This window comes from Anabas testudineus, chromosome 18, assembly GCF_900324465.2.
Source record: "Anabas testudineus chromosome 18, fAnaTes1.2, whole genome shotgun sequence".
NCBI lineage: Eukaryota > Metazoa > Chordata > Actinopteri > Anabantiformes > Anabantidae > Anabas > Anabas testudineus.
This window is the reverse complement of record NC_046627.1, coordinates 21,131,622-21,159,500: the sequence shown is the minus strand read 5'-3', so window position 1 is coordinate 21,159,500 and position 27,879 is coordinate 21,131,622. Positions and strand designations below refer to the sequence as shown.

Here is a 27,879-nt window from a genome sequence, read left to right as displayed (position 1 = left end):
AGCACCTTATGGTGAGAATACCTTTGAAATGATGCAGCTGTAGAATCCATATTTGGTGCAATGTATAAAAAGTTTATATGGTCTTTTATTCCAGGTTCTGCTGTTTAATTTGATGTGAAGCTTCACAATGTTCTTTCCTACTCAGTGCATTGTTTCACAGTGTTTGAGAAATGCTTATCCAGGTCCCCCAATTGGAGGACGTTAGGGCCCACGAGACAGCAGTGTCTTTTATATCTCTATAAAGAGTCTCAGAGAAAGCAGGTGTGTAAGGAGGCCTCTGTAGTGATGTAGTGTACTGTAGTGATGGGTGTCATGCCACATTCTTTAATCTAGCAGTTCTTCTTGATGTTTTGTCATTTTCATTGTTCTTAATTTCACATCTCATCTTGGGTATTTACATAGTCATTAGACACAGCGATGTTAGACCGTTGTGACCCATCAGTGGTTTTTCCCTTTTCCAGGTTAAGTTTGTGTCCTTTGGTTTGATGCTGTGCACCTACTGACAATGAAGTGTGGCTGCAGACGCAAGTGGTTTCAGGGATTTGGTGTCTCAATAACCCACAGCTCATGATTTCATCAAACACAGATTAATAGACGCCTTAACAATCACTACCACCATCTCTTAGATATATCAGAATAATAATCACCAGGAAGCATAACCACACATGCTACTGTTTAATAACTAAAATAAAGACCTAACATAATTCTGTAGTAAGAGTATTTGGTCACATCTCAGCTCCTGCTCCTCTACACTTAAAACAAAGATGCTAAATCGCCACAGTGAGACAGAGGACTATAAAACAAATACACATACTATCTGTGTGAAGAGAATCAAACAGACACACATAGAAACACTATTGACAGTTTACTGCGTGGACTGCAAGTTTTTTTAATGTAAGCATTAAATAACGTTTTTGAAATACAGAAAAGTCCATCCTGGTTAAAATAAAATCCACACAGTATCAGTTAACAATTTTTCAAAACAACAGAAGAACAACTTTATCTATCAAACATGTTCAAAATATAAGGAAAAAAAAATAAGAAAAACATAAAAACAGATGATTTGTACAAAACACAGTTATTGGATGTTTAAACAGCACAAATGTACAAATGTAACAGTTCTAAAAGCTGCAAATCTTATCAAACACGTATTTGTTCTGATGTTGTCATCAGTGGTTTGTTGACACAGATCTTTTTATTCATCTGGAGAGAAAACAGAAGTTAAAGAAATGCAGATTAAATGAAGATTAAATTATTGATTTACCTCCACTTCTAACCAACTTCATTATCTGTCACATAAATTATTACAGATAAATCCCAATATAAACATCATATAATTACTGGATTATTACCAAGAGATGATCCTGGTTTGACTTCAGAATAAAGATTTTCATATTCTGCTGAAGGACTTGAATTTCCTGTAAATAAAGTTCAGAATACATGTGTTTAAATCATTTGACACTGGTAACACTGATTTCTACTATTTTAACCACCGTTGTGTAAGTATATCATGAAAAACAAGCACAAAAACTAAATTCACAAGACAGAAGAGGAAACTTCTTACAATAGTTTTTGTTGAGACTAGTATGTGTATTATGTGCGCTCTTACTCGTTGTTTACGGTAGTGATGAGGATGTGATGTGCGACGTTATTACCGGTTTACGGTACACGTGTGTGTGAGTGACTGTTGTGACCTATGTCGGATGTATAGAGCCGACGATAACGTTCCTATGAAGAATAAACGGCCTGTTCTGTAGCCAAAAGAGAAGACTTCACTTGTTCTTTACACACGCAAGAGTTGCTGTGCTCAACAGGTTATGGGCCCAGGGTTGAAGATAAGTGAATGTTTTGAGAAACTCTTTTTGACAGTTTTAGCGCGACGCATTACGCGCGACTAAGAAGCTAAGTTAGCAAGACGGAGCTAGCGAAATGGCAAGTAGAGCAACCGGAGTCACGGCCCCCCAACTTTTCTTCGACGGCACTGAAGATAAGTATGAGCTTTGGGAAACGAGATTTCTAGGCTACTTACACGCGTTAAAGCTAAAGGACACCATCCTAAATGAGCCTACTGGTGCTGACGCTGAAGCATTAGCCGAAGATGCACGGAAGAATGCAGACTGCTATGCAGAACTAATAAGGCTAATAGACGATAGAAGCCTGTCGTTGATAAGACATGAAGCCAGTGATGATGGTAGAGGAGCCCTGAAGATACTAAAAGAACACTACTGTGGAAAAAGCAAGCCACGGATAATAAATTTGTACACGTCTCTGACCCAACTAAGAATGTCAGAAACCGAGAGTGTCACAGACTATATCATAAGAGTAGAAAACATTATGACAGCTTTAAGAAGTGCTGGTGAGACATTGAGTGACGGTCTAATCGTAGCCATGGTCCTAGGCGGTCTACCAGATTCCTTCAAGCCGCTAGCTGTTCATGTCACACAAAATGAGGACAATGTCACTTTTGCAGACTTCAAAAGAAGATTACGAGTTTATGAAGAATCAGAAAAAATGAGAGTGACAGAGACAACAGATAATGTTATGAAGACACTGCATGGAAAAGCCAACACCAAGTCACACAACAGAAAAGATGACGACATAGATGTAACCTGCTACAAGTGTGGAATAAAAGGACACAAGGCAAGAAAGTGTTCCAGAAAAGTGTGGTGCAATCACTGCAGAAGCAACACACACGCAGAGTCCATTTGCAAGAAAAAGGGAGAAAGAGATGGTTTTAGAAAGATAGCAGAGAACCAAGACACAGGCCAAGACCACCTCTTCAAAGCCAAGCACATAAAGAAAGAAACACCAGCAGGTACAAGAAAGTTAAAAGGCATCATGGTGGATGCAGGAGCAACGTCCCATATCGTCAGTGACATCAGAAAGTTCACCAACTTTGACAGCTCATTCCAGCCGAAGTCTCATTCTGTAGAATTAGCCGATGGGACAAAATGCAGTGGAATAGCAGAGAGAAGAGGCACAGCGGTGATCTACCTTCTGGACGACGCTGGGAGACAGCACAGAGCACAGCTACGAGACACACTCTACATGCCCTCCTATCCACAAGACATCTTCTCAGTAGCAAGAGCAACAAATGGAGGAGCAACCATTACCTTCAAAAGGGATGACAATCACATGATTACCAAAGATGGCAGCAGGTTTGACATTCATGAAACAGGGAATCTGTATTACTTGCCAACTGTAGAAGAAAATGTTGACCAATGTAATGCATGTCATGATATACAAACCTGGCATGAAATTCTAGGTCATTGTAACTATGGAGATGTACAAAAACTACAAGGTGTAGTGAGAGGGATGGAGATAAAGGGAAACAAGAAGTCAGACGAGCTATGTGAAGTGTGCACTAAAGGGAAATTCAGTCAGTCAAGGAATAGAGAACCAGATGCAAAGGCAAAGAAACCCTTAGAGCTAGTCCACACTGATTTAGCCGGCCCCATGCCGACGCCAAGCATAGATGGGTACAGATATAGTCAGTCCTTCACAGATGATTATTCAGGAACTATGTTGGTGTATTTCCTAAAATCCAAAAGTGATACAGTAAAGGCTACTGAAAAATTCTTGGCAGATATAGCACCTTATGGGGAAGTCAAATGCATCCGTTCAGATAATGGTACTGAGTTTACAAGCCATGAGTTCCAAACGTTGCTAAGAAAGAACAGGATAAGACATGAGACATCTGCACCTTACTCACCACACCAGAATGGTACAGCAGAGAGGAGTTGGAGAACCCTCCATGAGATGAGTAGATGCTTACTAATAGAGAGTGGACTACCAAATAAGTTGTGGAACTATGCCGTGCAAACATCAGCTTATGTGAGAAACAGGTGTTATGATTGATCAACAAAGAAAACAGCCTACGAGTTGTTCACAGGCAAGAAGCCAAACCTATCCAAGATGCAAAAATTTGGATCTACATGTTTTGCTTACAGGCAGAAGAGTGGGAAATTAGACTCTCGATGTGATCAAGGCATTTTCATTGGCTATGATAAAAACAGTCCAGCTTACCTGGTGTACTACCCAGACACAGAAAACATAATGAAGCACAGGTTAGTGAAGTTTGCAACTAAAACAACCAAAGAGAGAGAAACACAAACTTCTGAACCATACACTGAATATGAGAGTGTATATCCTACGATTCAAAACCAGAAAGGTGATGAAATGGAAGCAAGTGGTAGAAATAATGTTTGTGAGGTATTACCAGAACAAAGTGAATCCAAGTGTCCGGATAAAAACACAGAGGAAGAAATCAGAAGGAACCCACCAAGAACAAAGAAAAGACCAGTGCGTCTATGTGAATTTGAGACTGAGTACTCCAAGGACAAAATCCAAACATGTGTTGATTCCTGTTACAGATTAATATGTAACATACCTCAAAGCTATGAGGAAGCCATGTCATCAAGTGTTTCACAACAGTGGAAAAAGGCTATGGATGAGGAGATGAACTCACTGGAAGAGAACGAGACTTTCACTCTCACCCAGTTACCACCCGGGAAAAGAACAGTGGGAGGAAGATGGGTTTACGCACTAAAAACAGACATTAATGGTCATGAAAAGTACAAAGCAAGGTTCGTAGCAAAAGGCTACAGTCAGAAATCAGGAACTGACTATGAAGAGACATTTTCACCCACAGCTGATATGACAAGTGTTAGAGTGATCATGCAGAAGGCAGCTCAGGAAAATTTAGTTTTACACCAGATGGATGTTAAAACTGCTTATCTACATGCACCAATCAACTGTGAGATATACATGGAACAACCTAAAGGTTATGAAAAGATGTCAGAAACAAGTGAAAAACTTGTATGTAAGTTACAGAAGTCACTTTATGGTCTCAAACAATCAGGGAGAAATTGGAATGTTATGTTACACACCTGCTTAGTTGAGAACAGATTTACACAGAATCCAGCTGACAACTGTGTGTATACAAGAGAGAACTGTGATGGAAAAGTAATCATAATAATATGGGTAGATGACCTGATCATAGCGGCAGACAATACAAATGTACTGACAGACATAAAGAAAACACTCACTGAAAGGTTCAAAATGAAAGACCTGGGAAAGCTAAAACATTTCTTAGGAATAGATTTTGAACAGACAGAGGAAAGTGTAAAGATGTCACAAGAAAAATATGTGATAAAAATATTGAACAGGTTTAACATGCAAAACTGTAAACCTAGAGCAACCCCATGTGAACTCAGACTAGACTTCACAGAAAATGCAAAGAAAATAGACGACCCAAGAATGTACAGGGAGGCAGTGGGAAGTTTAATATACTTGTCCACTTGCACCAGACCAGATCTGAGTTTTGTGGTCAGTAAACTGTCACAGTATTTTGCTGAACCAACAGAAGAACACTGGAACACAGTGAAACACGTGTTCAGATATCTCAAAGGTACAGAAAAACACAGTTTGCACTTCAAGAGAAACTCTGAGAAATTAGGACTCAAAGTGTACAGTGACGCTGACTGGGCATCAGATGCTACAGACAGACGCAGCACGTCAGGATATTGCATCAGTCTGAGCAAAGGCAGTGGTCTGATTGCATGGAAAACAAGGAAACAACCAACAGTAGCATTATCTACTTGTGAGGCAGAATATATATCCTTAGCATCAGCTATACAGGAGAGTGTTCATCTGGAACAACTACTTACAGGGATTGATTCATACCAATACACAAAGACCAGGGTGTATGAAGATAATCAAGGGACTATAGCACTAGCCAAAAACCCAGTTAACAGGCAGAGGTGCAAACACCTTGACATCAAGTACCATTTCATAAGGGAAACTGTAAACAGTGGCAAAGTCATTCTGGAGTACTGCCCAACTGACAAGATGGTTGCTGACATAATGACAAAACTAGCCACTAAGCTGAAGTTGACAATGTTTGCTGAAGACATGTTCGGTACTTGAGAATATCTGTAATGTACCACATGACAAAGGTAATGGGTTATCATTGAAATGTTTTAAGAACTAAGTTTCTGAGCTAAGAGCGAGTGGGGGTGTTGAGACTAGTATGTGTATTATGTGCGCTCTTACTCGTTGTTTACGGTAGTGATGAGGATGTGATGTGCGACGTTATTACCGGTTTACGGTACACGTGTGTGTGAGTGACTGTTGTGACCTATGTCGGATGTATAGAGCCGACGATAACGTTCCTATGAAGAATAAACGGCCTGTTCTGTAGCCAAAAGAGAAGACTTCACTTGTTCTTTACACACGCAAGAGTTGCTGTGCTCAACAGTTTTTTACAATAGTTTGAACAGCTAACAATTTGGAAGTTGAGTCATGGCAACTTCCTTCTTGTTAGGATGAATCATTCTGCTACTCCTTCAATGCTCCGTGTGCTTGGAAGGGGAGAATGTGAGGATGTAATAGTCATAGCTGTGAACCCTTCTTAACGCAAAGTGGGTCATTAAGTGTGTCCAACCTGGAGCAGGTGTGAATTGGGAACGATCTTTCAGGGGATTGATGGAAAAGCAGCATGATAAATAGCGTCCAAGGCCACCACCTCAGTTTAGTAAGGGGGTGTTGACTTGCACATGCAAGGCTTCCCTCACCCCTCTCTGAAAGTACACAGCTGATCCAGGTCCTGAGGTGTTACTCACCTTCATCTTAAGAAGTCGGTGAAGATTCTCAGTCGTCCAGGTGAAGTTATCTGGAAGTTTAGTCATGGCAACTGGACTTCCTTTAGTTAGGTGAAACGTTTCGCTACTCATCCAAGTAGCTTCTTCAGTCTGAAGATAGTTGGTTAGAGGCCGCAAATTTATGCTCCAAGGCTGGTTTCACTCCACCCCTTGCCCTGAATAGGCTCGTTAGGTGAAACAAAGGATGGGGGGGATGTGAAGGATGTAATGATCACACCTCAGCCCACCCCCTCGTAACACCTAAATGGGTCGTTAAGTGTGTCCAACCTGGTGCAGGTGTGAACTGTTTCTGGCCTTTTTGGGGGTAGATGAAAGGGCAGCATGATAGATAGAAGACAGGTTGTGTCTAAGTCCTCCACCTCTGTTGAGAGAGGGAGTGTTGATTTGCACATGCACGGCTTCCCTCACCCCTCTCTCAAACCACTTGTCCTCTTTGTCCAATATTTTAACGTCACAGTCCTCAAATGAGTGTCCTTTATCCTTAATGTAAGGTATGACCAGGTTTTTGCGTAGGACCTGAGACTCCGACTGTTCCCTTGTTCTTTTCCTGGAACAGGTTCCTGCTTTGTTAAAGGTGCCTGTCTTCAAGACAGGCATCTGAAGACAGCGCTCAGGACTTGTGGATATCCCAAGTGGGCCTTTAACAAAGCAGGAACCTGTTCCAGGAAAAGAACAAGGGAACAGTCGGAGTCTCAGGTCCTACGCAAAAACCTGGTCATACCTTACATGGCTGGGGTTTCAGATAAGCTGAAGAGGATTTTCAGAAAACACAACATCCCTGTCTATTTCAAACCCACTAACACACTCAGACAGAAACTTGTACATCCCAAAGATCGGACTCCAAAACACAAGATGAGCAATATAGTGTATGCGGTCCAATGCAGTGAGGAATGCCCTGAACTGTACATTGGAGAAACCAAACAGCCGCTACACAGGAGGATGGCACAGCACAGGAGGAGTAACACCTCAGGTCCTGAATCAGCTGTGTACCTTCATCTTAAGGATAAAGGACACTCATTTAAGGACTGTGACGTTCAAATATTGGACAAAGAGGACAAGTGGTTTGAGAGAGGGGTGAGGGAAGCCGTGCATGTGCAAATCAACACTCCCTCTCTCAACAGAGGTGGAGGACTTAGACACAACCTGTCTTCTATTTATCATGCTGCCCTTTCATCTATCCCCAAAAAGGCCAGAAACAGTTCACACCTGCACCAGGTTGGACACACTTAACGACCCATTTAGGTGTTACGAGGGGGTGGGCTGAGGTGTGATCATTACATCCTTCACATCCCCCCCATCCTTTGTTTCACCTAACGAGCCTATTCAGGGCAAGGGGTGGAGTGAAACCAGCCTTGGAGCATAAATTTGCGGCCTCTAACCAACTATCTTCAGACTGAAGAAGCTACTTGGATGAGTAGCGAAACGTTTCACCTAACTAAAGGAAGTCCAGTTGCCATGACTAAACTTCCAGATTCATCTTAAGAACAAAGAACACTTTAAGAGAGCTGCGAGGGAAGCCTTGCATGTGCAAATCAACACCACTCTTCACTCAACAGAGATGGTGGACTTAGACACAACCTGTCTTCTATTTATCAAGCTGCTCTTTTATCCATCCCCAGAAAGATCAGGTCCAATTCATACCTGTCTCTCTAGCCTCGTCCCCTTGTCTCTAGCTTCATCCCTACCTTTGTCTGTAGCTTTAGCTATTGCCCTGTTTCTACTCTTGTTTCTTGCCGTTTTTGCCTCGTCTCTAACCTTGTGCTGTCCCTTGTTAGTCTTTGGATCTTGCCCTTTAGTGGATCTAGTCTACCCTGTGTTTTGGCTCTTTGATGTCTCTCTGATCAGCTCCTTGACTACAGACCTTGTACCTCTGCCTAGTGAGTGTTTTCCAGCAAATTCTGCAGTGATTTTTAGTTGTTACTTTCCTGGTTTACTTTGACGTCTTTGTTACTGCCTTTATTTTTGCTCTTTGACTTTCTAGTTCTGCTGTTACCTAGTACATTTGTATTACCAGTGATTCCTGACATGTTTTGATACTTTGTCTCTGTGCCTTTTCATGTTAACTTGTTACTTTGTGGTAATGTGCCGTGTTGTTTCTTACTTGCTTACAAGAATATGAAGTTTATATTAAAGTGCAAATTTCACAATAGGTAATTTGTTGTTATATAATGTACATTAAACTCATGCTCTGATGTGGTTAATAAAGATTAAGATGTAAAGCTGTGCGTCTTGCGACACTCTAGAGGTTTAGCGGGAGCAAGCTAAGGAAGATAGCGCTCCATGGACTGCAGGTGTGCAGAAGGTATCTACATCTGAAGCCAAAGACAGTCAAAGAAACTCAAAGATTTATGGACCACTTTTCATGACAAGCAGTCAACAAGGTATTTGTTCATATACTTTGTTTAATGTGTTCAAAGTGCCTCTATTTTTTGTTTGGACCTGCTAGGTGCTGTGTAAGCTACTAATGCACTGCGTACTGTTCACAAAAAGTTCTCACGACGTGACTAAGAAATTGGAGAAGGAAAGCAATAAACACCCATAAAGCGTACATTTTCAGACCAAAACCAAGAAGAGCTCTACCATAACCATTAAGTAAGGTTGTGTGAGAAGTGATTCCGTTTAAAATAAAGGCTCGGCTCTATTAACTATGCATACTGTGCTCACCGAGGAGATAAATTCAATGTGCATACGTTTATGTTTTGGCAAGGTTTCAAGGGTACCTTGGTCAAATAGTTAATGTTAGTAAGTTCAACAATTTCAGTAAATGTTAAAGTAAAGTGACATAAGTAAAACTACAAGTTTCTAAAGAATTTCAAAGAGCACCTTGAGTGAAGTCTAAAGGGGTACGATACTAATATCAGAACATTTTGTTAGGTTGTTAAGTGATTTAATGCCTTTCTGAGCCCAATTCAACTGTGATTAAGGTTTATACTTCATTTGTGTCAAGTAAATTTTAATTGTTCTTATTTCTTCTGAAATTTAGATTTAGGTTAACTTAAACCTTTAATAAACTCAAATGCAGACAGTCTCTTCAATACAATCTATACTTTAACTGTGAAGATCCCTACACACTTGTCAAGAAACTCACAACTATATCAATTTTCCTGGCTATTCAAACTGTACCTTTCACTTACACAAAGTAGATACAAACAAAGAACCTTGGCCTGATGTTGGATCAATCTTAGATTCCACAGGTTCTGTATCAGAACCACTGTCCCATCGATCAAGATGTGGTTCTACCCATTCTAGCATCCAAGAGAATGGAGGCTGTGGCTGACACTGCTGCATCTGAGGAGGTCTTGGCAGTATTGGAGGAATACGAGAGTGAAGCAACAGAACTCCAAAGGCTGAAAGCTAAAAACAATCAATGGCTGGCACAGTTTAAATCAGAGAACTTAGCTAGACAACAAGCAATACAAGACAAACGCAGAAAGCTTGCAGGACTAGAAGAAGTAAAGAAACTTAACATTGAAAGAGCTCGAGTAAAGGTTTACGATGAAGTTGAAGAGAATCTTGGAGTAGCAGCTGAGCTCCAAGTCCCTAACCTCACAAGTCACAGCACAAACCTTCCAGTCTGCACAAAGTACAAAATACTCTCCATGCCTCCAGTCCTCCATTCATACTTTATTCTCTACCACTCACAAAGTAACCCCCCCCCCCCCAATGCTTACAATTCCTCTTTCAAACCTCATACTCTGCCAATCATAAGCCAAGCTCTCGGTACAATCAGTATATGTGAAATACAATTCATCCCAAATATAGACAAACTTACTATACTGTACCATTTTCAGTGCCTTCAGAGCTTTTGATTAATTCATAAACAGAAGTATCACCTACAGGAGGAACATGTAATGTACTGTTGTTCTGTTCAAAATAAAGAGAGAGTTGTACCAACCTGATGAAGCAGGAACCTGTGAAAACACATTTGATGTTGCTTAATATATTCTACTACATTTTACACAATTCCATTGTTGCTACAGTAAATATATCAGAATATAATTCTCCGATCAACAGTTTTGACTGTCATCAAATATAAGAAGTAAAACATTTCACCTTTTGACTTTCTGCAGCAACAAAGCAGCAGCAGGAGAAAAATCAGTAAAATGCCACAAACCAACCCAACGACCAGTGACACTGGAAATAAAGTCATAGATGTCACTGTAAAGAATAAGTAGCATTTCTGTGCAAGCAGAGTGTTTTACAACAACAGAAAGTCAAGGTCACATCAAGTCTTGGTATCAAACAGAAGACTTTCATCCAGGACAAAGAGAGGATAAATGAAAAGACATTTAGCAACAACCTACACTGTATTTCAACTCACTCAAAGTAAATCACCATAAAAGTCTAAACTTATTTCAATATGAATTTCTACAAAGTAACTCTGTTTACTGTTTGTGTTTTTCTGTTTCATTGTGAACGCCTTAATGTATAAAACCATTTCTACTGCAAGAGACATATGGGTGTTAAAGCTGGAGGACTTGTTGTATTGTAAACACTAATAATGTTAAATCAACTGAAATTAATCCAACTTCTGATTCAGTGATGACTTTTCTACCTCACACTGTAAAACAGTTCAGAAGTTATTTCAATCATACTCACATTTTACTGCCATCCAGCTCTGTGGTGATGTTAATGTTCTAATCCACGTGTCTGTTTGAACTTCACATCTATAAAAACCTTGGTCTGACTTTAACACTGCAGAGATAATCAGCTCCACTCTGGTATCATTTTGGATGAGTTTGTCATTTTGATAGAAAAACACATTAGAAACAACATTTTCTCTCCTCAGCTTGCAGCCGAGAGTCACAGATGTTCCCTCAGTCACAGGAAGGACAGGACTCACCAGGATAATGTCATTGTGATGGTGCACTTGCTGCCACACAAGTGAACTGTCGGTAATCCTCATGTATTGGTTTAGATTTATATACTTTAATCACCATATTCAGTTTATACATTTAGAAAGATTAAGTTTGTACATTTAGAAGGTAAAGAAAGAAAACAGTCAAAGTTTATTTAATATACTTTATTTAGTTTCGTTGCCAGTACATTAGTTTCTATTTGTAGTACTTATGTTTAACAATTCTTGCCTGTGTTAATATATATTATTTTGAGTTACCAGTGCAGAGGTTGCCGAGACTAGCTGCTGCTGGTCGTCTTCAAAGGACGCGGCCCTGAATACAGACCTATTTTACACAGGAAGAGGCTCATTGGACTGTACTATAACCTACCACCTGTGAGGGGGAATTTAGATTGGTATGTTGTGGACTATGTTAAACAATGGCAATATTAGTCCTTTTTTGAGGGAGTTATTCTTTGTTTTCAATGATCACAATAAATAACACATTTAAATTTTATATGATTCATATAAAATGTAGCACTGTGATGATACAGATGGTTAAAATTACAACTTTGTTGAATGTTTAATATGTTAACACAGTAAAAAAAAAGGATGTTGCTGGCAGCCAGTGTGAAACCAGAACATAGACTGTAACTTCCTAGACTGAGTTTTCAGGATAAAGAATCAAATGGTTTGTTTTCATATTTGTCTCCTAAAAAGATCAAAACCTCATATTACAAATATCAAATAATTCAAGTACAAGATAAAAGTGATGAAAACTCTGTGTCCAGTGATGTTGACTGAATTAGTGAACTGTCCTGATCCAGACTGACCAGTACACTGCAGAACTGTTTAGTCTACTAATGATACATCATCATCCACATATGTCTCTTGCAGTAGAAATGGTTTTATACATTAAGGCATTCATAATGAAACAGAAAAACACAAACAGTAAACAGAGTTACTTTGTTGAAATTAATATTGAAATAAGTTTAGAGTTGTATTTTATGGTGATTTACTCTGTTCTATGTCTAAATATTCATGTACATGTAGCAGTGAGTGAGTTGAAATACAGTGTAGGTTGTTGCTAAATGTCTTTTCATTTACAGAGTCACAACCACCTTGTTTGGGACTGTTCTTGTTCTCTGGTGTCCCAAAGTGTCACCAGAGAAAAATAAAAAGTTACAAACGGGCTAAATCAGCAGATTGTTAATTAGACTTCATTAATACAGTTTTATCTGTATTTTGTATTTCAAGGACATTTTTTCCCCAAACTCACCATTTTTGTTGATTCTCACTGGATCACTGTTCTCTGTGTGGTAAACTGGTTCTCCTCTTCCTCCTCTGCACCAGTACTGTCCTTCCTGTGAGACACTGATTTGTCCATTTGACTTGAAAACATCATCATGTCTGATCAGGAGTTCAGAGGATTGATCTCCTCTGTACCAGTAATATTTCCAACCAGATGATGGATTCACAGAGCAGCTCAGAGTCACACTGCCCCCTACTGGAATGACTCTGTCATCAGCACTGAGCTGTGGCTTTGGTTTCTCTCCTGTGGAGGTTTGAATAAATATAACAAATATTTACTTATTGTTCCTGCAATTATTAATAACCTAAATAACTTGATAAAACAAAACATCTCATTCAACGATCTCAGCTAATTTTATCATGACCAGTCAGTGAACAAACTGATCCAAACCTAAATAAACAACAACCCAACAGGGAAACTTTACAGCACATTTTAGAATAAGGAAACACAACAAGTAAGTGATCTCCAAGAGTTCAGTGTGGTCTTATATATAATATACAATGAATACAAAGAAAACTACTACAAATTCTAATTGTAAATGTGAAGTATTGTATTTCAGAATATATAAAAATATCAAACTGACCTGATACAGTCAGTGTGAAGGTTTTACTCCACTGTGTTGAAGAATAGGAGTCTCTTCTGTTTCTGCCCCTACACATGTAGTTTCCACTGCTGGACTCAGAAACACTGAGAGTCCAGTAATTAACATGTGTCTGATGTGAAGTTGACTGAGGTGTTTTCCATTCATAATCCCACTCAGTGTCTCCTCCCTGGATCTCACATCTGACAGTGATCTTCTCTCCACTGAAGATCTGAGACCAGCCAGGTTGTAGAGTCACAGAGACAGAAGTGGAAACTGAGAGACACAAATAGAAATATTGAATTAACTCAATTAACTTGATTGGTGTAAAATGTCCCGACAGATGTGTTGAAATATTAGAAACACAGGAACTAAACTCACCAGTTATCTCAACAGTGACCTCATCACTGTAATCAGTGTAGTAAACTGGTTTTCCTCTTCTTCCTCTGCACCTGTAGATTCCTCCTTGTGAGACTCTGATATCTCTGTTTTCTTCACCAACAACCCGAGCTTCATTAGAGTTTGAGGTTCGTCTGAACCAGTCATATTTCCAACCATCAGAGTCGTCCACAGAGCAGCTCAGTGTCACTCTGCCTCCTACTGGTATGATTGTTGAACCTGCTGTCAGTTTGGCTTTGGGTTTATCTGTTTAAATAAAGAAACAAATCATTAAATGTGTAGTTTTGAATCTAAACATGAAAACAACTTTGAGATCCAATCAGTTTTATCATTTTTCTTTAATGGGTTTTACAATCTGTAAAACATACAAGACCCTCTGTGTTTAAACCATTTCCACATCACTCTGAATTCTTTACTTTTCTAAAGACTTGCATTTATTTTTTTTTTTTGTTTTGCTCATTTCATAAAAGGCAACAAATATTAAATGAAACAGTTTGAGGTTGGGTAATTTCCTTTTTAAAAAAAGTATTTCTTCAGATATTCTCCTCAGTATCTCACACTATACACTAAAGCACATACATTATGAAAGTTGAGTCATAGCAACTGGACTTCCTTTAGTTAGTTGAAACGTTTCGCTACTCATCCAAGTAGCTTCTTTAGTCTGAAGATAGTTGGTTGAAGGCCACAAATTTATGCTCCAAGACTGGTTTCACTTCCTTGCCCTGAATAGGCTTGTTAGGTGAAAAGCTTGGGGAGATGTGAAGGATGTAATGGTCACACCTCTGCCCACCCCCTCCTAACACCAAAATGGGTCGTTAAGTGTGTCCAACCTGGTGCAGGTGTGAACTGATTCAACTAACTAAAGTTAGTCCAGTTGCCATGACTCAACTTTCAAATAACTTCCCCTGGACGACTGAGAATCTTCACCGACATAAAGCACATACAGCATGGTGCAATCATGTTGGATTACAGTGTCTGAGTTTAGGAACAGCTAACACCATGTATTCTGAGAGAAAAGTCAAAAACTAAAATACAGTGGTTCACATTTAACTTGCATATTCTTCAAAATAAAATCTGCTACTCACCTGATACAATTAAGGAGGTTATTTTACTGTTTTTTCTACGATTTAAGCTCCTGTGGAAACCAAAGCACTGGTATTGACCACTGTGGACTGTAGAAATAGTTTCTATTGTGTAACATGAATTGTTCCGAACAAACTCTCCACCATCTTTCCTCCATCTGTATTCCCAGTCGGTGTCTTTTCCTTCCTTCATGTCACATATGAAGGTCACAGACTCTCCAGTAAATAAACTGGACCAGTTTGGCTCAAGGGTCAAAAGAGCATCTAAAACCAAAATAAACAAACACTAAATGACTATCAATATAAAGAATTAGTTGTGAAAAATTTCATAATTTAGGTTTTAGGATCCAATTAAATGCCAGTAATAATACAAAATTTACTATTAATGTAAAATGGTGGAAAACAAGAGATAATACAATTCTCAGAACAAAGTAACAAAACGTTAGTGATGGGCAAATGATACAGAGGCTTCGGAGCTTGTATCGAAACACCAGTGTCACGTGACAGATGACGTTCGAAGCTTCGAACGTCATCGCTGTTTCGTTTCGCGCTTCGTTCCTTCAAAATGTTTCGAAGCTTCTTGTTGGCTCAGAGTCTTTCAGCTTGTGTCATTGGCTCATGGTGTTTCAATACATTCTGATCCAGTGACAGCGAGACAGATTTTACAGATTTGAGTGTTTGGTGTCAAACCAGCTATTTAAGATGCATCATTATGCTTCATATGAGGTTGTGAGGACATAGAGATTTGGACAGTGAGAGTATTTTGGCAACTGTCATGGCGAGTACCACTAAAAAGAGATGTTCTAGAGTTTGGGATCATTTTAACACTGCCACACTTGCGTGTCAGGCATGAGCCGACTGAAGCCTGCAACAGTAGAAAAAATTACATTTCTCAATAAAAACCTGTCAAGACAACTAACTGCTTCTGCTTCTGTAAATAATCCTTTCAAATCAACCATAAAAGTCCTTAACTGACAAACTATTATCTTTAAAGGTTTTCTATAAAAACACACAAAAAAATAAACGATGTTTCTGAATTCAAACACTGATTATTTGCAGAGTAGGAAAGATCTCTGATCCTGTCAGGGATAATAAACCCTGATAAACTCTTAACCAACATTTAACCCATGTTATAATTTGCATTGATTCTTTGGGTTAATGTGGAATGCGTTTTCTTCTTGTTGTGCATCTGCATATTTTATTGTAATGACTATATAATCATTATTTGGTATGAATGAACAAAACACTTGAATGACCACACAGACTTTTCTGAACTTTTATTGCTGTCATGGGATTGAAACAGTGCCAGAGCTTCAGTCATGCCCTTCAGAGGTTGCTTTGGCTCTAGTTGACCAACAGACGTCACCATATCTGTGGCCTTGAAGCTTTGAACCTTTTTCAACACAATTGTTAGGAAAGCCTCAGTGCTTCATGAGGCTTCATTTGCCCACCATTAGAAAACGTGGTAAAGGACAAGGTTAAAAACAACAACAGAAAATCACTGCTCAGGTGCAGTCAAAAACTCACAGTCTTAGAACACGAAAGGTCAAAACATGGCCAGGAAACAGACACAAAGAAGAAACTAGACTGGGATACAAACAGCACGACTGACGGGAGAATAGTATAGAGTCAAAACAGGTGGAGCTGATCAGGTGAATAACAGCAGGAGAGAACAGGTGCAAACCATGAGGGGTGATTAAGTAAAGCTGAAGACAGAGGGAACTGAAAGAAACCAGAAGTGGAGCAAAATAACAGCACGAAACAGGAAGAGGAACCAGGATCATGACAAGAACTACTCAGAGAAGAGAGATTAATGGTAATTCATTAAAAAAAGAGGAAGAGAAGTGAACATTTACCTTGAGCATGTCCAGAGGAGACGATTGTGTTCAGCACTGAAATAAAGACTGAAACTTAGCACATCAAGAGGAAAAGAAGAAGAAGAAGAAGAAACCTTTATTTGTCATATGTCACATTGAAATGTGTCCTCTGCATTTAACCTGTTGGCAGCTACATACAGCACCCAGGGAGCTAGTGTGGAGTGTCTTAGGGGGTAGAAGGGGTTAGGAGAGGTCTGACCATTACATCCTCCACGTCTCCTACTATTGTTACACCTAACGAGTCTATTCAGACCAGGGGTGAAGTGAAACCAAACCTGGAGAATAAATTTGTGTCTCTAACCAACTATCTTCAGACTGAAGAAGCTACTTGATGAATAGTGAAACATTTAATCTAACAAGAAGGAAGACAAGTCCCCATGACTCAACTTCCAGATAACTTCACCTGGATGATGAATCTTCACCGTCCTCACTACAACATTTTCTCTCATTTGTTCCATCAATCAGTGATTTACTCACAGAAAAACTGCAGCACACAGAGAAAAGTGTGTCCCATCCTCACATCCAACACTGACTCTGGGAGAAATTCTTCAAACTGCAGCAAATGAAGAGAAACTCTGTGAAAACAGAGTTACATTTCATTCTTCTCTCAACTTGTCTGTGTTTCTGAGTTTGACCACAGTGTACTTTAACATACTGACACTTCCTCTGCTCCACTGCAGACAGACACATGGTCATAGTTTAAATCTGACTCAAAGGTTTGTACCATTTCTACCACTGAATTAAATCACCTCAATTTCTTCTAACAGCAGAGACCGAGATGACTTCTTGAGCTTGAAGTTTGTCTGACGCCAGAAACAAACAGGAACAAACTTTTCCTGCTGACTATATTTACTCCTGACACATTCTACAACTGATGCAAACTTTAGATTTACAGTGAAAAAAAACATGTAAATATTAAAAATATGATTTGCTCTACAATAAAAACCTTTAACCTTTTAAACCAGAGTAATCAGATTTTACAGGTTTGATCTCAGAAACTTGCTTAACTTCACCTACAGCTCCTTTATTCACATGTTCATTTATCTGCTACCAACAAAAACATATTAGTCAATTTAAAAAGCAGGTGATGCATTGTTAATAAAGTGGCGATGAAGACTGTACTGATTCATTTATTGGATTGAATGTTTCACTGATCACATTATAACATACTTATAATGTAATATATAATATACTATTATACGATAAATGTAGTTATTGAGAAGATTAGAGGTGACAAATATTTCAAAAACCTTATTTCTGAGAATTTCAATGACACTTTCAAATGAATGGAATGACATAAAATAAGAGATTTGAAATCTCCTCATAATCTCTCTACATATCCACAAGTTTCTAATCTCATAGTTGACATATCTACATGATGGTAGCTCAGCCTGAATACACTGATTGTGAATATATGTACATGTAGAAAACTAAGCGGTCCAGTAGAGTGTTACCACAGTCCTCCAAACTGAGAAACTGGACAAACTCCTGACTCTCTGCTCTTCTCACTATTAATATTTTCCGTCAATTGTATCATTCAAACAGAGAAAGTCGTGTACTCACAGAATATCTTCAGCATCCAGAGCAAGTATCACATCGTCACATTTAGTACTGACTCTGTCTCTGTGTTTCTGAGAACTCTGTTCACTTTGAATCAGGGAAAAAACTGTGTGAAAAAGACGTCACTTATCAAACTAACATGTCTGTATTTAGTTTGACTACAGAAAATGTGTGAAAACATGTTCACACTTTGTGTCCAGTTACTGTTAATATGAACTGTATTTGAAAAGAGACACAGAAAAACAAAAAAAATTAATAAAACAAATATAAAATCAGATAAAACTGTAGTATTATAGACAATAAGTCGTGTTATACTGTGTAGTGTCCACTGTCCTTATACAAATGTAAAACAAACATACAGTATCTCAGCTGTTCCTAAGACTGCACTATATGACTACTTCAGTATCTTGCACCCTGCTGTTAGGTGCTGGATTGTTGCAGGGGCCTCTTCACACAGTCTGCACATAGGGTCTTCTCTGGAGTGATAGACCTCAACCTCTATTGATCTCATACTTAGAGCTTGTTCCTGTGCTGCCATGATGAGTGTCTCTGTGCTGTCCTTCAATCCAGCTTTGTCCAGCCACTGGTAGGATTTTTCAATATGCACTGAGCTAAACTCACTTTCATTAATGATCCACAGACCTGGTTTTTCATGTCCTACTTTAAATCAACAGGATTTAGATTTGTGATTGTCTGACTGCAGGTTTGTCTGTTTCTCACCATCTCAGCCACGACGTTATGGAGCAGAGAGAAGGTTCAGAAGCCAGGATAAGGTGTTTACACACCACAGTATCATGGTTTCTAAGTCTAAGTCTAAGTGCCTCCAGGTTTGTCAGATCCTGGTTTTTGTAAGCAGAACATGACACTTACTTGCAGAACAGATAACCAGGATGTAAGGAGTAGAAATATTCATTCATTCATATTCAGAACTCTTTCAGTAACTGAGGTTGTTGCTGCTGATGTGTTGAAACTGGATATTGTGACACATGATGGTAGTGCTGCCTGGAATAAAAGCACATAGTGGAAGAAGAAAGGTCAAAAACAAAAAAGTTACAAAGTGAGCACAGAGACACAGATTCATGGACACAACAACAATCACCACAGTAACACTCACATACACTTTGCTGCACCTGTAGTAAAATCTGGTTCATCAGGATTCATAACAACCTGGAAACTAAGCAGATGTTCTGTTATTAGTAGACATCATGATCTGAAACATGATGAAATACTTGACTAGTTGACATTTGTCCTCTTACCTATTTGCTTAGTTAAATCCAAGTGTTGACTTTTTTGGACGGGCAGTGTAGTTGCATTGTGCATAAAATGCAAAAATAATATGTAAATTTATTGATATGTTAATTTACCATTATTTTGAAGTGTTTGAAAAACAGAGCACTCAAATGGAGAACCACAAAATAAATACAGTAAGTAAAAGTACAAATTTATTTTCATGTAACAGATTAGAGACATGTTTGGTGGCAGATAAGACGTCCTACAGTCAGGTAACTATTAGCAGGTCAACAGTGGTTCACAGGTGAGTCTTCAGCAGAGTAAAGAGAAGTTGGAAACAGTTTGTTGGGTCATTTGTTGATTTCCTGTTTCAGCCTGTGTGTTAAATGTGTGAATGTGAAGTCAGAGTGGACAGAGTTGTTTAAGCAAATGAGAAAAACTATAATAGGAAGGCGGTCTGTGTGATCAACAAAGAGGAAGGAAGAAGCAAAAGCAGAAGGCTGTGGAAAGGTCGAGCTGAGAAGCACAGTAACAACGAGCTAGTGTGTGAGATGTGTAGGTTACAAACTGAACTCAGGTGTGTGCAGCTGAGAGCAGAGGGCAGAATGAATTAATTCGTGGCTGCAGGTTTGATTTTGTGTCAGGCAGGTAAGTGAACCAGAGACCCTGTTTACACCTGGTATTAAGATGCGTCATAATAGGATCACAAGTGGACAGCTGAGACACATCACGGTTTACACCTGTACAGATATACACACTTCCAACATCTACTCACTTGTGTCCAGATTTTGTGTCTCTATTCACTGGCGCTAAAATCATCAACATCTGTTTATTGATGACGTATTTTCCTGTAATGTCTTTGTCAGAGACTCATGAGGACACATTAGTCTTTACTCTACAAAACAGATGTGGATAAATGTGTCTCAGATCATCTCAGCACACTGTTTGAGATAGTATCACAGTCCATCTTGTCCATTTACACTTATTCAAACTGTTTAATTTTTGACATACAGGACATTTTCTCAAATAGTTTGAGGGTCATCCAGTGTTGTGGTAAAATTTTTGAAAAGCCTTAATGTTCTTCTAGGTTGCTGTAGATCAAGTTTTCACCTCGCCAATCTCCCACTGATGTCATTTTTACCCATATTCTGTCAGATAGTGGAGTCATGATAACTGACCTTTACTGAGATGAGAGAGGTCAGCAGTTCTTTCAGTGTTTTTCAACATGACTCAAAACCTTCTCAAGTCGTAAACAGTGTCTCTTACTGTGGATCTGTGGAGTCCAAGAAACTTAGTACTGTTTGGTAGTTTTGTGGATGGAGTAACTAAGGGAATCAATATTTTTTTACACAGGCTCTGTAATATGTGTAACAGGCTTATGTATGAGTAGGATTTTCTTCTGGATAAAACATTTGTTTAAAGAACAGATTTGAGATGCTCTAAACTCATTGGATACTGCGTTGTGGTCTGGTTATGTTAATAAGCACACTGTGCTGCTCATTCACTGCATGCAAACCACAGTAATGTTTTGCATTTAGCAAAGTAAAATAGTAATAATAAAAGATACAGACTCCACTATAATTAATACTGATTTTAAATGGAGCACAGTTACATAGTTGGTATTTAGGCATTGTCTACAGTATATCATTTGAATCTATCATCACAAGTTTATGACACCCACTAAGAAGCTAACTAAAAACTGCAGAACAGGAAAAAACAGGAGGGACCATGTGAGAAAGACGTTACGTTTCTCGTTCAAATGAGACACAGTTTTTTTATCTATGTTTAGTCTCTGCTTCCTTCCCTCTTTCGCAAAACATAACACTCTGCAATCAGTTTAACTGTAGCAAACAAATATACTGTAGAATCAGACAAACTGTAATGGTATGGAGATTGAAGTATTATGATTTTTACAAACATCAGGTTTAACATTTTGTTTATTTGTGGATGTAATACTGTAGAGTGTCCACTGCACTTCCTTCATTGTGAAAATAGTGTGTCTTACATGATGTATATGTGTGAATATTTATAGTATGTTTGTACATACAATATATACTGCATGTACGTAAAATAAATACAAATATCAAAAATAATCATTTCATTAAATGAGTCGTCTTGTTTATTGTAAGTAATATGTCATAATCTGAAACATTAATAAATGCATGTAATAAAGCAGGTTCTTTGGCTTTTCTCATCTCAATTATGTGGACTAGTCAACATCTGTACTTCATACAATGTTCAGTTCACTTTATTACAAACGTGTTTAGAAAACAAGAGAATGAATATAAAAAAATAATGTATTAAAACAGTTACTACTGAATAGAGAATATTAATCTAATTTATCATGACACAACATGAATGGGTTTGTGTAAATTCCGCCCTCTGGTGTTTAAATATAATTATTGTTTTTAATGATGTCTTCGGTTTGTGTTGTTCTGTTGATGAAGAACCTCTCCTCATGCATCACAAACAAAAATCACATTAATAAAGACTGAAAACAGAAATAAATTGATATGATACTGAAGCTGTGTGACCATGTTTTCTGACTTTGTTCATAAACATATTTTTATTTGATACCCTTTAATCCTATAATAACACTATCATCCATTCTGTTGTGAAATTGAAACAGCACCAAATGTCTCTGTGTCCATTCATAATGTCTTTCTTAACCATGGTCTTTATATAGGATAATGGGGAGGTACTGTCCATACACCCCTTACAGGCCACTTTATTACCAAATATACCTGCCTACATACATCAGTGACTAAAATTACAAATACAACCATATATCAGAAACTTTACATAGGTTACAGGTCTAAAAGTAGATGTACACAGTATTTTTTATGATATTGTTTATGCATTTCTTGTTTTACTGGTGATTAACTTCTCTTTATACACCTGTATAGAATACAACTAAGTAAAATGACAATGAATAGAGTTGATGTGTAGTAAAGAGCAGAGCAGTGGAGAAATGTGCGCAGACTTTATTTCCTAAGTATTATTTCATTATGCTTGATGTCAAAATGAAAGCTATTGTTGCACTATTTTACACAGCACCCCAAACATTCCTGGACAACAACTATGTGACAGACCTTGTTGTTACCTCAATTGTTGATTAAACACACAAACACAGTTCCTGTTCCTTCTCAGAGTTGTGTAAATATACAAAACGTCCTGACAGCTCCCACAACATCAATACTAAAAAGGTGTATGTTTAAACAATACAGAACAATATAAATGTAATATAATATTAATACTGAACACATCAGTTGCAGTGTGGGTTTAACTCAAGTTAAGTCAGTTTCAGTGGCAGCAAAACTTTTTTTCCTATTTTGTTAACAACGTAATTGGAAATGGTGCCATGGTCAGTGAATACGTTGTATTTGGAGATAATGGGTTTTATAGAAGCAGAATGTGCAAACAAGGCTCTGCTGCTGCTGTAGATCTAGCCCTCCTGTTACTTAGCTTCCATTTCTTTTTGAGTGGTGTCCTGTTTATATTTTTAAATAGAGCCGGCAGATGAAGTTGAGCCTTGTCAGTTATTTTATTTTATTTTTATTTTTTGCATTAGTTTGTATATTTCAGGGATTCATTGAAATTAAATAAAGTACTGGTCTCCATTTTATATATGTTCTTCCATCATACAGTATTTGATATGTTATTTTATGCTGACAGTCTTTTTTTCTGTTAACTAAATGGAAGCCGCGTCTTTGCCTTTCAACAAACTGCTGAAGCACAGTTCTCCATTCACCCAACATCTAAAGACATGTGGGTTAACTGGTGACTCTAAATGACCAGTAGGAGTGAACGTGAGTGTCAATGTTTGTCTGTCTCTGTATGTCAGCTTTGGGACTTGTGTCTCTGACATTAACCCATGACCTTCTTAACAGTCTCGACATTTTTCCTAACGACCATGGAGGAACTCCAACTACAATTTCCCCATGAGGATCAATAAAGAAGTTTATATGAATGACAATTAAACCAATGACCTCTGTTTCTTTCTTTTCATGTGTCCACTCCTTTCACTGAGAAATGTTAGAGAACTGATGGTGAACTGCTACAAATCATGTTGTTGTTGATGTCTTGTACTTGCTGTGATTAGAAGATAAGGCTCCAGCCTGTGTGGAGCCATAAACATGTTAAGAACACGACTCCTACTCTTTGCTCAGAAGTCTGGGACTAAAGTTGTTCTAGATATTGACATTATAAGTAGGACATGTGTGAGCATTCACCTGAAACTAAATGAAGTAGGAGTAGGTGTGTGTGGTCACAACCTCAGCAAAGAAAGTACAGTTTCAAGAGAAAAGTCAACCTCTCAGACAGCAGTCCACTAAATAAGACAAGGCATAAATATTTTTTGTCTTACTCACTCTTCACTGTCATCCAACTCTGTGGTGACTCTTTTCCTGAGTGTTGACATTTGTAGAAACCTTCATGTGACTTTGACACTGCAGAGATAATCAGCTCCACTCTGGTATCATTTTGGAGAAGTTTGTCATTTTGATAGAAAAACACGTTGTTGGAAAGTTTTTGTCCTGTCTTCAATCTGCAGCCAAGAGAAACAGACTGTCCCTCAGTCACAGGATGAACAGGACTCATCAGGATCATATCTGCATCTAGAAAACAGTCAAACAGTAACAAGTTTCAGTCAGAGATCATCTGCAGAAGAAGCTGACGTAGAGTGATGCTACATTTATTTACTGATATTTAATCTAATACTTACAAACTATAAGTTACTTTTTGACACATAAACAGCTTTTCTACAGTTTCTAGGAATAAATGATCCAACACTTGATTTGAATTGTGATGATTGACACTAAATCTTCAGACTAATCCTGATCTTCACCATTGATAAGAGACAGTATGGAACTGTCCTCTCTTTGGAAACAGAATAAGAGTAAAGCTGCAACTGGGATGAAGCCAAACGACAGCTTGTTCCAGCAGCTCTAGAGAGAACAGGACATATGGAAACATCAATATACTGTGTCATTTATCATTTGAGCCCTAATCAGATGTGTCACCAAATGTGGTCACCAGAGGGAGCTGCTGTTTGAACAGTACACTATGAAGTAGGAAACAACAACAAAGAAAACTGTAAAGACAATCTAAGATTATTAGTTGTGATATGAGACTTCTGTCTGTTGATGTCATGTTATTTAATCTACTGTATCATGTAGCAGAGTCATGAACTAAACTCTGAAAAACTTCACTGTGTACAACTCAGTTCTAAGAAGTAAATGATATAACTGCATTTAGAAGATGCTGTAAATACAGTACTATGTGAGTGACCGTCTGAGATACAGTAGTAAGACGGGACTTTGTTCGTGGTTTGTTTCTATTTTAAAATGCATGTTATTCTGTCAGAACACTTCTGTCTCCTCTAACATGTTGAATAAAACTGAGTTTTTCAATTGGAAATGAAACAGGAACCAGCTGATAATATGAGTAGTGAAATGTTTTAATTGGACATAACTTGTATCAGAGAGAACCTCACCTGGATAAATGAAGTGAACTGAACACTCTGTTTCACCTTCATTGTAATTTTATGATTTCTAAATTTGTAAAATTTATTTTGAAAAGACTTAGACAGTATTTTCCATCTATAGTCCATCTCCAGGTGTGAACAGCTGCTTCCACATCTACCTGGTTACTGATGACATCATGTGATCTCATCATGTGATTGGCTGTTCTGTGATTGGCTGCTCAGGTGGAATTTGTTTCACTTCTTTTCAGCTTCTTTCAGTTTCTCTTCACAGTCACAGAGATCTGCTGCTTATGAAGATGAAGGTGTCAGAGCTGGTCTTCGTACTCTCCTGTGTCCTCTGTGTCTCTGCTGATGGTCAGAATTTAAACTCACACAGTCAGATTTCAATAGTTTGTATGGTTTCCTTACCAGTAGACTGCATGTCAGCACATTAACTTCTGTTTTCAGTTCTCCACGACGACTTCGCCATCAACGGCTGCTCGGACACTGATGGAGAGGTGATGTACGGATTGGACAATGAAGAGACGTGGTACGCAGACTTCATCAACAGCAGAGGAGAGGAGCCTCAGCCCAGTTTCATAGATCATATCGGCCGCTCAGAAGGAATGTTTGAAGAAGCTCTGGAAGGTCAGAGAGTCTGCAAGAGGAACCTGGGACTGAGGCGTGAAGCCATGGCAGAGATCCCACTGGAGAACAGTGACGAGAAATTTATTTGAATACTTTCAAACCTTCAAATTAAATAAAACAAACACATGAATCCAACATATGGAAACAAACTATATAACTTGTGACGTCTGAACTGAGGAAATGAGGCAGAGAAGTTTTATAACAGCTGTAAAAATTTAATCCACACTTAGAGAACCTACATTAACATGACCACAGCTACAAATCGCCTGGGGGCTGGGGGTCATAGTTCACCAGTGTCACTATAATCTAACTTTTTGTTGTACCAGAGAAGTTCCAAACATCAAAGCCATGCTCAGTGTCATTTTAAAAACAGGTCTGGGTCCAGTCCTTCAGTTACCTGGTAATGATGTAGTTCTCTTCTTACCTGAGCAGGTGCACAAATTAAATGTTATACATATTACCTATGAAGATTATTAAGACAATGACGAAGTGACCGGTTGATTGGTGAGATCCTGGACCTGTTTCTGTCCAGATCCTCCTTCCAGTCTGCTCATCTACACCAGAGACCATGTGGAACTCGGAGAGAAGAACACCCTGATCTGTTACGTGACTGGTTTCTATCCTGCTCCTGTCAAAGTCTCCTGGACCAAGAACGGACGGAACACGACTGAAGGAACAAGCATCAACGTTCCCCACCCCAGCAGAGACGGTTCCTTCACCCAGATCTCCAGACTCCAGTTCGTCCCCGAGCAGGGAGACATCTACAGCTGTTCAGTGGAACATCCAGCCCTGAACCAACCACTGACCAGGATCTGGGGTGAGAAACTTTATTTAAAGAGACAAAACTACAACTGATCAGTTCTGTAACCAGTTTCTGTGTTTCCTGTGTCCAGAGGTGGAGGAGCAGCAGCCCAGTGTTGGACCTGCAGTGTTTTGTGGACTGGGTCTGACTGTTGGTCTGCTCGGTGTGGCAGCTGGAACCTTCTTCCTCGTCAAAGGAAACGAGTGCAGCTGATTGGCTGATGCAGATGATGAGCTACCTGATGGGACGGACCCTCGAGGTAGCAGCTGGACTCACAGCTGGTTCCTACATGACCCCAGACTTGACTCTGACTCAGAAACAATGACTCTTGAACAGATTGTTGAAGCACTGAACATTCCTGGTGTGGTTTTTACAACCTTCTGTAAATGCATCAGTAACATCCAGAGCCTTCAGTACCTCAGGGTAAAACTCCTCCAGTGCTGGTGCTGAGGAGTTTCTTCACTACCTCTCAGACCTCTACAGAGATCCAGTATAAGTGAAGCATCCCCCAAGTTTTCAGATTCTACCTCCTCCTCAGAGAACACATTAGTCTGGTTTATTCCACTTCCTGAAGGAAATCCTCAGTCAATGTCAGTGTTCTCCTCTGCTGGACAGCTTGGACCAAGTTCTGGTCCCGGAGTTGTCTGATGGTTTACCAGAACCTGCTCCAGGCCACCTGAACTCCTGTCGGTACCTACCTGCTGTTTAACTTCACTACACGTCATCATGGTGCTTCTGTCATTTCCTAAACTGAAAGCTGTGAAGTGTTGATACATTACTGAATATAAGCAGGTTAAACTGAACCTTTCTACACATTATCCTTCAACACAGCGACTTTCAGACTGTTTCACTCTGAACAAACACATTTATTAAATAACTGTAGCTGTAACACAGCAGCAGGATGGAAACACAGAGAGAGGATTCAGTTTCCACAGCAGCAGGAACGTCATTAGTACCTAAAATCCTCTGGACCTGTAGTTCACACTGCTGAGCAAAGCAAAGAGGAAACCACTGTTTCTACACTTGAAGAAGTTCAAACATTATTTCCTCTGAACACTCAGGTTGTTTTTTCTTTTTGTTGCAGCGTCAGAACTATTAGCTGCAGGGAGTAGTTTGGTTTCAATGCAGTAATGTTTGCAGTACTGTTACTACTACAGCCATGAACGTAGAGAATCAGCCAAGGAAATAAAAAACAAAGACAGTCTAATGACGACAACAGTATTTTTACTCAGCCTATTAGTAACTGTCCAGTTGTATCAGTAATGTGATAATAAACAGTTTGACTACAGATCTGTGATATTCAGGATGTTTTATTCTTGTGTTTTAGAACTTTTTACTCCTCAGATTCATTTTAAATGTAGCATCACCAATATTACCAATAAATCAATCAATAAAACAAAGTCAAATAAAACCACGTGTTTTTTAC

General features: G+C 38.8%; 1 protein-coding gene and 1 pseudogene across 1 annotated transcript in view; one reads left to right on the top strand and one right to left on the bottom strand.

The window, feature by feature from the left end:
• The window catches only part of LOC117153014 (basement membrane-specific heparan sulfate proteoglycan core protein-like), a 328,715-nt gene that overhangs the window by 38,334 nt on the left and 262,502 nt on the right, over positions 1 to 27,879 (bottom strand). The window contains exons 28-29 of the mRNA XM_033326552.1: positions 13,773 to 14,036; positions 13,402 to 13,667 (exon numbers count right to left, since the gene is read on the bottom strand). Coding sequence (XP_033182443.1) covers positions 13,402 to 13,667; positions 13,773 to 14,036 — 530 coding nt within the window. The remainder of the gene's footprint in view (positions 1 to 13,401; positions 13,668 to 13,772; positions 14,037 to 27,879) is intronic.
• Positions 25,280 to 27,741, top strand: LOC113157401 (annotated as a pseudogene).